The sequence below is a fragment of the Mobula birostris genome, chromosome 11 (assembly GCF_030028105.1).
Source record: "Mobula birostris isolate sMobBir1 chromosome 11, sMobBir1.hap1, whole genome shotgun sequence".
In the NCBI taxonomy this organism is placed as follows: domain Eukaryota; kingdom Metazoa; phylum Chordata; class Chondrichthyes; order Myliobatiformes; family Myliobatidae; genus Mobula; species Mobula birostris.
Window position 1 is genome coordinate 24,352,422 of NC_092380.1, and position 13,068 is coordinate 24,365,489.

Here is a 13,068-nt window from a genome sequence, read left to right on the forward strand (position 1 = left end):
CTGATATTGGAAATCCGAGCAACCCACTCAAAATGCTGGAGGGACTCAACAGGCCAGACAGCAACTATGGAAAAAAGCACAGTCGACGTTTCGGGCCAAAACCCTTTGGCAGGACTGGGGAAAAAATGCTGAGGAGTAGATTAGAAAGGTGGTGGGGGGGGGGGAGAGAAACACCTCCTCCCCACCTTTCAAATCTACTCAGCATTTTTTTCTCCAGTCCTGCTGAAGGATTTCAGCCTGAAACATCGACTGCTTTTTTTCCATAGATGCTGCCTGGCCTCCAGCATTTTTTGTGTGTCGCTCAAAATGTCACTCCACTCTTTAAGAAGGGAGGTAGGCAGAAAAAGGAAATTACAGGCCAGTTGGCCTGACTTCAGTGGTCGAGAAGATGTTGGAGTTCATTATCAAGGATAAGGTTTCAGGGTACATAGAGGCACATAATAAATTGCCTTATGAGGAGTCGATTGGAATTTTTTGAGGAAATAACAGGCGGGATGGAAAATGGAGAGTCAGTAGATGTTCTTTACTTGGATTTTCAGAAGGCTTTTGACATGTTTAGAAGAATGAGTGGAGATTTCATTGAAAGCTATCAAATATTGAAAGGCCTAGACGGAGTGGACGTGGAGAGGATGCTTCCTTGAGTGGGGGTTTTTAGAACCAGACTGCATAGCCTCAGAATAGAGGGACATCCATTTAGAACAGAGATGAGGAGAGAAGGAATTTCTTTAGTCATAAGGTAGTGAATCTGTGGAATTCATTGCCACAGATGGCTGTGGAGGCCAAGTCATTGGGTATATTTAAAGCGGAGGTTGATAGGTTGTTGATTAGTCGGGGAATCAAAGGTTATGGGTAGAAGGCAGGAGGATGGGGTTGAGAAGGATAATAAATCAGCCATGATGGAATGGCAAAGAAGACTTGATGTGCCAAATGGCCTGATTCTGCTCCTATGTCTTATGGTTTTATAGATCCATGGGACACACTGCCAACATTGGTGGTAGAGGCAGATTAATTAGGGACATTTAATAAACTCTTAAATAAGCTAAAAGGGAGGGCTCTGTGGGAGGGTAGGGTTAGATTGATCTAGAAGTAGATGAAAGAGTTGGCAGAACATTGTGGGCCAAAGGGCTTCTACTGTGCTGTATATGTTCTATGATCTGCTTCACCTGCTGTATAGGAGGCTGAGGAGTGACCTTCTCGAGGTTTATAAAATCACAGGGAGCATAGATAAAATGAATAGTTATATTGCTTCCCTCAGGGTAGGGGACTCTGAAATTAGGGAGTGTAGGTTTAAGGTGAGAAAGAAATATTTAAAACATTTTTAAATCTTTCCCCTCTCACCTTAAACTTAGGGAGTGGGTGGTATATAGAACATGGAACATTACAGTTCAGGACGGGCCACTCGATACAGAACGTTGTGCTGAACCAGTTAATAAGCAAATTAAAAACACCAAAACACTAATCCCTCCTACCTACACCAAGTCAATCTCCCTCCATCTTCCCTACATCCATGTGTCTAGCCAAACATTTCTTAAAAGCCTCTAACGTGCGTTGCCTCTACCACCATACCAGACAGTGCATCCACCGCTTTCCGAGTAAAAAAAATTGCCCCTCATATCTCCCTCTCACCTTCAGTGCCCTCTGCTACTAGACATTTCAACCCTGGAAATCAGATATTCCCTGTCCACTCTATCTATGACTCTCATAATGTTAGAGTAGACAGTGAAAGTAGCAGAGATGGATACATTTATAACAATTAAGAGACATTTAGACAGGTACATGGGTAGGAAAAGACACGGACCAAACATAGGCCAATGAGATTTGACTTTTGCAGGGTTTTGATCTCAAATGTTCTCATTGATTGAAAAAACCACTGATCTCTGCTCAAATCTGTTGGAATTTTGAGGAAATAACAGGTGGGATGGAAAATGGAGAGTCAGTGAATGTTCTTTACTTGGAGTTTCAGAAGGCTTTTGACAAGTTTAGAAGAATGAGGGGACATCTCATTGAAAGCTATCAAATATTGAAAGGTCTGGATAGAGTGGATGTGGAGAGGATGCTTCCTTGAGTGGGAGTCTCTAGGACCAGACTGTATAGCCTTAGAATTCCAATGGTATTTCTTCCAAACCATTCAATACCTTCCCACAGGAGACCTCTCAGTCTCTTGAAACTTGGCCAACATTCCACTAGATCATGGGCGACCTTTACTTTAGATCTAGTTCTTTACTTTGCCAACTAAAATCCTTGGCAGGGCAATTCTGTATTGATCCCTGGACAGCTGAGGGACTTGGAGATCCTTAGTCTTTTTCAACACTTGGTTCTGAGCAGGCTGGCAGACATTATAAGGTTACGCTCTGATGTTATGGAAGTGCTGTCTCTCCATCTACCTCATCAAATCCTTTAATCCTATTAAAGAAGCTAATCAGATCATCCCTCGATCTTCCATATTTGAGAGAATGAAAGTCTCGGCTGTGCAGGCTGTTGATATAATACAATGCATCTCCTCTCAGTAGCAGGCAGCTAAGCACATCACACTCCCTCAGCCTTGCCAGGATAGTCTGTATCCTTCTGATAGGTTTCAGTGACTTCTACGCTTATCTACTATTTTCCCCACTCATCCAAGTTCCCCAGTTTCTCAACATTTGACAAACACTTTGATCTAACTTCTGTACGTGCATGATTCCTCGCACTGAGCCATTGCTTGCCTGCATGCCCCTAACCCTGCAGTGTCCCCTGTCACTTTCTGACCCCGCCATCAGCAAACTGACACTCACACTTGGTTCTTTGAACTAGGCTTGTTCATATGTCTAAGGTTTTAGTGTGGATGCCTGGATAAGTCACTATTACATCCTGCCAATGCAATCCATTCTCGTGTATGACAGCAAACTGCCGGAGGAACTCAGCAGATCAGGCAGTATCTGTGGAGTGAGATAGAAACCATCATACTACATAATACTAGGAAGGGCAGAAGGCTGGTTGACTGGCAGAAGGCAAAGAGTGGGAATAAAAGAGGCTTTTTCTGATTGGCTACTGGCAACAGTGGTGTTCTGCGGGTCAGTGTTGGGTCAATTTTCATGCTGTATGTCAATGATTTGGACGATGGAATTGATGGTTATTTATAGATGATGCAAAGACAGGTGGAGGACAGGCAAGTCTTCCACCGATCTCTTAAATTTAAACAATTTCTCTCAAAAGATAATTGGCAGGTCAGCTTTTTTGAACTACGCTCCTAAACTGTGGAATTCAATACCTAAACTATAAAGGATGCAGACTCAGTTGACACGGCCAAACACCAGCTCAAATCTTATTTACTGAACCTACTTTTCATGAGCATCTTTTTGTCCTTTATTTTCATTTTTTTAAAAATTTTGCACTTTTATGCCATTGTAAAGCTCTTTGAACTACATTGTGTCTGAAAAGTACTCTATAAATAAAGAAATCATTGTTATGCATGTACAGTCCGTTTTCCTCCACAGATGCTGCCTGATCTGCTGAGTTCCTCCAGCAGTTTTGTTTTTTTTGCTCCAGATTCCCACACCTGCAATCTCTTGTGTCTCGACCTCCTCCATGACCGCCCATCTACGCAAATAGTTCAGCTCCAATCCCATGGACTCCCACTTTTGTTAAACTTTCTGTGTGGAGCTTTAATGCCTGTTTTTTGGAAGTCTGGATGAATATAATTGACTGATGATCCCTTGTCCATTTATCTTAGAACACAGAACAATATGGCACTGAAACAGGCCCTTCAGCCCACAATTTTGGTGCTAAACACAGTGCCAAATTAAACTGAATTTCTTCTGCTTGCGCATGATCCATATCCCTCCGTTCCCTTGTATTCATGTGTCTAACAGCCTCTTAAATGCCACTGTTACATCTGCCTCCACCACTGCCCCTGGCAGCATGTTCCCCACACCCACAACTCTCTGTGTAAAGAAAATCCTGAACTCAAACCACTGACTATTTCCATTCACTGAACAGCACAGGGTGAGGACAGAAACTTTGCTGAGGACATTTCACATTTGACAGTGGGACTTCAGCTGAGAGTTCCTGAGGATGTTCCCAGTGCACGTGCTCGAAATGGGAAGGTCCTCCCTGTCTCAACTATCAGACCTCTACCTTCAGGAGAAAATTAGGACTTTGAGCAGGAACTGGTCACTCAGCTGACCGAAACTCCTTCAGTATGATTTAGACTGAGCTAATCCAGCCTCAACAATTTTGTAACCAAAACTGAGACTCCCTTATAACACAAAATCCTGTGGTTCTCAACCTTGAACCCCTGAAAGCATTTACAGATTTTTCAGGAAAAGAAAGAGGAAGAATTCTGACCTCCTCCATGTCCAACCCCGTATTCCAGAGGGAAAGGAAGAACTCTTCCTTGTGCCAGTGCTGTGTTTCCAAGTTTATCCCATCAGCGTCAATGGTCCCGAGTTTAAGAGGCAGAGGATTATTAGTGACAGTAGTCTGCCACAGTGCTGCCAATTAGAGGATAAAGGGGCCATCTTTTTCTGGATTTATAATCTCCGTGCAGGATGGAGAATGATAGAGTTATCCATCTCCACACGGACATCATTCAGAATTGTCACAAGTGTGGGACATAGATGCACAACTTCCTGCCTCAGGGCTAAACATATTGGTACCTGAACCAGAACTGGCCTGCGGGTAGCTGTGTGGTTCGTCTCTGGATTACACAGATGAGCCCTTGATTGAGCTATTCCAGAAGATACTTTGAAATGCATTGGGTGAGTTACCAATCCCCATTTTCTCCTGAATGTTCCCATACTGCTCATTGGTCCCAAGATGTCTCTGTTTCAAGGGGCAAAGGAGGTCCAGCTTGGGACTAGGTTTTGAAGTCAGACATTCCTACTTCCAGGTCCAATTTCACAACCAAACCGGAGGAAGAGAAGTGAGGGATTGCGAGACTATTGCCCCGTCACCACGGATGCAAAGGGTGGGACGAGAGAGGGGAACATTTCATCCCATTGGATATGAGCTGTCAATATCAGAGCCAGGTGAAGATCTAATGACGACTTGCATGAGGCAACTCAGTCCATGTTTGGGTTTAGCGGAAAGAAGGTTCTGTCCAAGAAGTGAGCTCCTAGATGCATGGAGTGGACCCTTGAGATTGCATCCATTGACAGCCATTCTCGAAAGTCAACAAACCTCCCCAAGGATGGGAAACAGAAACATTGTCCTATTTACAAAACATTGTTTACCTGTTCCCAAGAATCAACTGGACAGCCTTCTTAAACATCAACATTCATCCCAAAGGCTCTGACCAAGAGACCAAGGGCATTGAGCAAGGAGAGGTAGGAAACCTCCTTGCCCCTGTGTAGAATCAGCAGTAAGTTTAACCTCTCTTTTTGGGTGGGAAATGACACATTATGAGGTGGATCATTGCTCTTAAACCCCCCTTTCCCAGAGGCACTCACCCATGGCTTCAATTGAGAGCAAAAAGTTGGCAGGTAGAAATGTGAAATCACTGGTTCTCCTGACCGTCAGTTGACTGAAGGGTGGCACAAGTTAACCTTACGTCCCTCCCAATTCCTCCCACCTCTAGATCTGAAACCTGGTGCTAAACGTAAAGCAAGGCTGCTCTGAGGTCAGTTGGAACAGTCAGAGAGTTCCTCCAAAATCCGAGTTGAGATGCAAATCCAGGGGCCTTCTCCAGCAGGTGGGAAAAGTTGACTCAGTGGGAATACTGGAAATAGGGTCCGGTGGAGGCAATAGTTTCCCACTGACATATAATGCATCCAAGGCACACACATCCACGACACGGTGAAACATGCGTTTGAAATGGAATTTCTCTTTGCTGCTCAGAACCGTTTCTGCCGATGTGTCTCTCGAAACCTTCCACTCGGCTCTGGCTAAACGCCTCTCTTGAGTCTATAGAGGAAGAGCCGCAGCTCAGTCAGAGGCTCGCCTCAGGTGCGCCAACGCAAGTGGTATGAACCTTGGGTGAACCCGCGAGCCTCGCCTTCAACGTCCACCTCTCTCTTGCTCGCTCGACCGAGCATCAGTGTCTCAGCAGGCTACAGTGGTGGTGTGGGGGGGGGGGGGGCGAATGGCTTCAATCCCTCTTCCCCTCTTATTCCCATTCTCCCTCTCTCTTTCTCTTTCGTGGTGAAGGATTTACAAACTGAAGAAAAGAAAAAATAGCACTGTTGTCTTCTCATGTCCCTGTGAGAGAGAGGGCGAGATAAAGACAAAACAAGTGATGCTTGTTTATTTACTGTACTTATATTTAATTATGAGATACAGCGCAGAGCAGGCCCTTACGGCCTTTCCAGTCATGCCACCCTCCAACCCGCTAGACTAATCACAGGAGAATTTACAATGACCTATTAACTTCCTAACTGGTATATCTTTGGACTGTGGAGGAAACCAAAGCACTCGGAGGAAGCCCTCACGCACGTGGGAAGGAAAGTACAAACTTGCCAGAATTGAACTCCAAACTCCAAGGCCCCGAGCTGTAACAGCACAATGCTACCTTGGCACCCATGGCGAAGTGAAAATATTCACTTTGTGTCGTGGTAGCGTAGTGGCTAGTGTAACTCCTGACAGTGCCAATCCCTGCCGCTTTCCGTGAAGAATTTATATGTTCTTCCTGTGGCCACGCGTGTTTCCTCTGGGTGCTCCTGTTTCCTCCCACATTCCCAAAACATTTGGGTTAGTAGGCTGTGGGCATGCTAAGTTGGCTCATTCGTGGGCTGCCTCCCTCCCCATGCCAGCATATCCTCAGTCTGTGTTGGTCATTGACACAAACGAGAGATTTCTCTGTATGCTTCGATCTTTTCGTTTACATGTGATAAATAAAACTAAAGATAATCTTGCTCTTAATCCTAATCATTGGATTATTGACACCCTAACTGTCGTATGAAACATATTGGAGACATTGGCCTTTGCCCTGTCTGAAGTGCTCTCCTTGACTCCCTCACTGAACTTTCCAAACACAAGAGATTTTGCAGATGCTGGAAATCTAGAGCAATGTCACAAAATGCTGGAGGAACTCAGCAGGTCAGGCTGCATCTATGCAGGGGAATAAAACAGTCAACATTTCCGGCCAAGAGCCTTTCATTGGGAGGGGAAAGAAACCAGAATAACTTCCCCCCACTTTCTTATTCTGGCTTCTTCCCCCTTCTTTTTCAGTGCTGATGAAAGTTGCAGAGAGCTGTAAAACTAGCCAACTCTGTCATGGGCACTAGCCTCCGTAGTATCCAGGTCATCTCCAAGGAGCGGTGCCTCAGAAAGGCAGCGTCCATCATTAAGAGCCTCCACCACCCAGGACATGCCCTCATCTCATTGTTATCGTCAGGAAGGAGGTACAGAAGCATGAAGACACACACTCAATGATTCAGGAACTGCTTCTTCTCCTCTGCCATCCGATTTGGGAATGGACATTGAACCCATGAACACTACCTCACTACTTTTTTTACTTCCTATTTTTGCACTACTTACTTAATTTAACTATTATATATTCTTACTACAATTCACAGCTTTCTTTATCCCTCTGTCATATATGGCATTGTACTGATGCTGCTAAGTTAACAAATTCCACGATATATATTAAACAGGATTCCGACTCTGATTCTGATGTCTTGGCCGGAAACATCGACTATTTATTCCTCCCGTTCTTTGTGTATCACAGCACCTATGTTACTTTGAATCTCCCTCTGGCTCAGTCTGTCCTCATCATGGCCTTTATCCCCTGGTAGACCTCACACGCCCATGCATCTTATTGTCTGAATTCTCCCTGAAACTGTAACACTTTATTCTGCATTCCACTAGTGTTTTATCTTGAACTACCTCACTGCAATGATGTAATGAATGATCTGCATGGATGACATGCAAAACAAAGTTTTTTTCATTGTATCTCAGTTCATGTAGCAATAATAAACCAATTTGCCAAGTTACTAGCTTCTCTCTCGAAACACTGCTCTGCTCATAAAGCATAGAACACTACAGCAGAGTACGGGCACCCTCAGTCCATGATGTTGTGCCAACCTTTTAACCTGCTCTAAGATCAATTTAACCATTTCCTCCTACACAGTCCTCCATTTTTCTATTGTCCATGTGCCTACCCAAGAGTTTCTTAAATGCCCCTAATATATCTGTCTCTAGCACCACCCCTGGCAGGGTGTCTATGCACCCACCACTCTGTGTAAAACACTTAGCTCTGACTTCTCCCTTATACTTCCCTCCTATCACCCCAAAATTACAAATCAGAATCAGATTTAAAATCACCGGCCTATGTCACGAAATTTGTTAACTTGGCAGCAGCAGTACAACTCAATACATATTAGCCATTTTATTAGTCGTTTCTGTCCTGGGAAAAAGTCTCTGGCTATCTAATCGATCTCAGCCTCTTACCATTTTGTACACCTCTATCAAGTCACCTCTTATCCTCCTCCAAAGAGAAAAGCTCTAGTTTGCACAACCTATTCTCGCAAGACATGCTCTCTCATCCAGACAGCATCCTGGTAGATAGAAACATAGAAAACTTACAGCACAATACAGGCCCTTCAGCCCACAATGCTGTGCCGAGCATGTATTTACTTCAGAAACTACATAGGATTACCAATAGTCTTCTATTTTCCTTAGCTCCATGTACCTGTCCAGGATTCTCTTAAAAGACCCTATCACATCCGCCTCCACCACCGTCGCCAGCAGCCCATTCCACACACTCATCACTCTCTGCGTAAAAAACCTACCCCTGACATCTTCTCTGTACTTACTTCCAAGCACCTTAAAACTGTACCCTCTCGTGTTAGCCATTTCAGCCCTGGGAAAAAGCCTCTGACTATCTACACGATCATTGCCTCTCATCATCTTATACACATAAATCTCCTCTGCATCCTCTCTAAAGCTTCCACACCCTTCCTATAATGAGGTGATCAGAACTGAACACAATACTCCAAGTGTGGTCTACCCAAGATTTTACAGAACTGCAACATTATCTCGCGGTTTTTGAATTCAATCCTTCAACTAATGACGGCCAACATCCCCTATCAACTTTTATGGCAGCTTCGAGGGATCGATGGATAATTTCTTTTGATTCAGTTTCTTTGTCGCTCAACTCAATCCACAGACAAGGAACCCAATTGTTCATTTAGTGGCCACATTATTTCACCCTTTTACAGATATTCCCTTTTGGTTCATCTGGAGCTGTTCTGATAACTCTCTCTCTCTCTCCTCCTCTTTTGATGAAGGGTTTTCAACCTGAAATATTAACACTTTCCCTCCCTATAGAGGGGACAGATGGAGTAAATGCAAGCAGGCTTTTTTCATTGAGCTTGGGTGGGACTCCAACCAGAGGTAATGGGTTAAGGGTGAAAAGTGAGAAGTTAAAGTGAACATGAGGGGAAACTTCTTCTCAGAGGGTCGTGAGAGTGAGGAATGAGCTGCCAGCACAAGTGGTGCGTGCAAGCTCGATTTTAACGTTTAAGAGAAATTTGGACAGGTACATGGATAGTTGGGGTATGGAGGGCTGTGGTCCCAGTGCAGGTCGATGAGAGTAGGCAGTTTAAATGGTTTGGCATGGACTTGATAGGCCGAAGGGCCTGTTTCTGCGCTGTACTTCTCTATGACTATGACTCTACGACTCCACAGACACTGCCTGACCTGGTGGGAGTATTCAGCATCTTCCATTCTTTTCCCTCAGATTTCCAGCGTCTGCAGTTTTTCCTGTTAATAACCACAATCCCTGCTGTTTGTTGGTCAAAACAAGACCCGAAGGATATTGTGTTTATTGATTCCTACACCCGGTTTGCACCCCTCCCGGGGGTAAATCAGAATGCGCTTACATTCTGCAATGTGGAGTGGGGTTCTCAGTCTGAATGATGAGTCTCCACTACGATAGTCACCGGCTTGGCGGCACCTGAGCCAGTGGCGTAACCCTTTGTCATGTAACTGCTCAGCACCTTTTCCTGGAAAAAAAAGAGGGAAGAGTTAGTAAGAAAAATCAGGAAAATTAAGTTCAAAGTAAATTTGTTATCAAAGTACATATACATCACCATATACAACACTGAGGTTCATTTTCTTACTGAGTACTTAATAAATCCATAATAGATTAATAATCAAATAAAATTAATGAAAGATCGCACCAACTTGAGTGTTGAATCAGTGTGCAAAAGACAACAAACTGTGTAAATACAGAAAGAAAGAAATAACAATAATAATAAATAATAAATAAATATTGAGAACATGAGATGAAGAGCCCTTGAAAGTGAGTTCACAGGTTATGAGAACATTTCAAAATTGGGGCAAGTGAAGTTGAGTGGAGTTACCCTTTTTGATTCCAGAGCCTGATAACTGTTCCTAAACATGATGGTGCGAGTTCAGAGGCTTCTGTACCTTCTTCCTGATGGCAGCAGTGAGAAAAGAGCATGTCCTGGGCAGTGGATGTCCCGATGAGAGATGCTGCTTTCCTGTGAAAATCCTTCAAGTAGATCTGCTCAGCGGTGGGAAGGGCCTTATCTGTGATGGACTGGGCTGCATCTACTACTTTTTTGTAGGGTTTTCAGTTCAAGGGCATTAGTGTTTCCATATTAAGTCATGATATGGAGTCAATATACTCTCCCCTACACACCTATAGAAGTTTTTATTCCAACTTCTTCACTTCAAGGCCCATCAACTTTATAGAGTGTGTGTTGTCTAACTTTCTACAACTGAACCCTAAGGGTTGAATCATCTGCTGCACAATGGATAATTTGAATGAAGTTTCCAAAGTATTAGGAACATAGAAACAGGAGTAGGAAGTCATTTAGTCCCTTGTTCTCCTCTCCATTCAGTAATATCATGGCTGATTACTCAACCTCACTTCCACTTTCCTACACTAACACATATTCCTTGATTCCCCCATTATCTAAAAATACACTCAGTTGCCACTTTATTCAGTTCCTCCTGTACCTAATAAAGTGGCCACTGAGTGTACGTTCATGGTCTTCTGCTGCTGTAGCCCGTCCACTTCAGGGTTCGACGTTGTGCATTCAGAGATGCTCTTCTGCAAACTACTGTTGTAACGCATGGATATTTGAGTTACTGTCACCTTCTTGTCAGCTTCAACCAGTCTGGCCTTTCTCCTCTGACCTCTCACATTAACAAGGCATTTTTGCCCACAGAACTGCCACTAACTGGATGCTTTTTTTTGGCCTTTCACACCATTCTCTGTAAACTAGTCACTGTTGTGTGTGAAAATCCCGGGAGATCAGCAGTTTCTGAGATGCTCAAACCACTCCCTCTGGTACTAACAATCTTTCTATGGTCAGAGTCATTTAGATCACATTTCTTCCCCATTCTGGTGTTTGCTTTGAACCACTGAACCTCTTGACCATGTCAGCATGCTTTTATGCATTGAGTTGCTGCCACATGATTGGCTAAAGAGCTATTTTCATTTAACAAGCAGGTTTACCTAATACAGAGGTCATAGAGTGTATATCAGATCTCATCTTGCATAGATTCTGCCTCAAAGCTTGCATAGACTTCTTCCATGAAGAACTTTGAAAATTCTCCACTCTCCAGGTGAAGTAACATTTTCTGGTCTAAATCCTATATCATCTTACTTTGATACTTTGACATCCTTATCAGGTGAAACAACTTTTATACTTTTACCCCCTCAAGCTCCTGGAAATCTCTGCGTGTTTTCATTTTCACTCCTCAAATGCAAGAGGATATCGGCCTATCCTGCCTGATCTCTCCTCACAGAAATTAGTTTATTACGCTCTCTCCATCGCAAATACATTTTTTTGTAGGGACGTAAGCCAGGCCTATGCATCATATCCAGGCAAATGTTCTATATAATTCTTATAGGATGTCTTAATTCCACAAATGTCTTGCAAAACAAGGGTAACCTGCAGTTTCTCTTGCTAATTAGAATCATAGAGTCACACTGGGTAAGACCTCCTCAACATATGGACGTAATTACGAAGAAGGCACACCAGTGGCTTTATTTCATTGGGAGTCTAAGGAGATTTGGTATGTCACCAAAGACTCCAGCAAATTCTTACAAATGTACCGTGGATTGTATCACCATCTGGTATGGAAGGACTAATATGCTGAGCAGAAAAAGGTCCAGAGGGTCGTTAACTCAGCCAGCTCCACTAGCCTCCCTACCATCAACAAAATCTTCAGAAGGCCATGCCTCAATGTGGAAGAAGGGTCAACAAAAGGATTAATGAACTAAGTAGCTAACTTGAATTTTTCTATTTGAACCTTGTAACCCAATGTCCTAAGCTTAGACCTGCAGACACTAGACAGTCTTTCATAATCAGGATGCAGCACTGAATCTAGATGGCCAAAAAGAGGAACACGCACTCATATGATTTAGTTACTTGTCTACTCTATAATTGCACTATGGTGTACTTATTTGCTCCTGGGTATGTACATGTCCATCTGCTTGTGTAACTTGCATGTCAGTAGTCATGCATATTCACCTGTCAGCAGTATATATGCCGAAATTACTCTGTAACTTAGAGCCTTGCTCTCTGCTGCAAGCTCTCCATCATATCATGCTGAATAAAGGTATCACCACTTGAAGTTTGGTCTCTCGAGTTGTTTTTCTTTGACCCTGAAAAAGGGGGCATCCATCGTGAAAGTCCTTCACCGCCTGGGACATGCCCTCTTCTCACTGCTACCACCAGGGAGAAGTTACAGGAGACCGAATACTCACATTCAATGACTCAGGCAAAGCTTTCTCCCCTCTGACATCAGCTTTCTGAAGGGACAATGAACACCATCGTACATTTTGCTGTCTTTTTGCCCTAGTTACAGTATTTATATTTTTATATGTGTTTCTTACTGCAAGTTATAGCAACTGTTCTATGTATTGCACTGTAGTGCTGGCACACAAACAAATTTCCGATGTATATCAGTGATAATCAACCTGATTCTGACTCATCACGCCAGCTTCTCACCTCAACCAGCTGGTGCCATTGCTCAATGGGCTTGCGTGGATTTACCAGCATTTCATTCCAGTGCTCCCGGCCTGGTCCGTCGGCGGCATTCCCTACACGGCACATCCCGATCACCTCGTTGTGTCCAATGCTGTAGGCAGAGCGGGAATCAGGTGAAAATCAG

At 43.7% G+C, this 13,068-nt stretch overlaps 1 protein-coding gene across 1 annotated transcript in view; it reads right to left on the reverse strand.

Annotated features, from left to right (window-relative positions):
- Nucleotides 1-217: 217 nt before the first annotated feature.
- Nucleotides 218-13,068, reverse strand: part of syt3 (synaptotagmin III) — a 136,104-nt gene continuing 123,253 nt past the window's right edge. The window contains exons 7-9 of the mRNA XM_072271918.1: nucleotides 12,906-13,035; nucleotides 9,798-9,920; nucleotides 218-6,174 (exon numbers count right to left, since the gene is read on the reverse strand). Of these exons, the coding sequence (XP_072128019.1) occupies nucleotides 9,822-9,920; nucleotides 12,906-13,035 (229 nt within the window). The 3' untranslated portion in view covers nucleotides 218-6,174; nucleotides 9,798-9,821. The remainder of the gene's footprint in view (nucleotides 6,175-9,797; nucleotides 9,921-12,905; nucleotides 13,036-13,068) is intronic.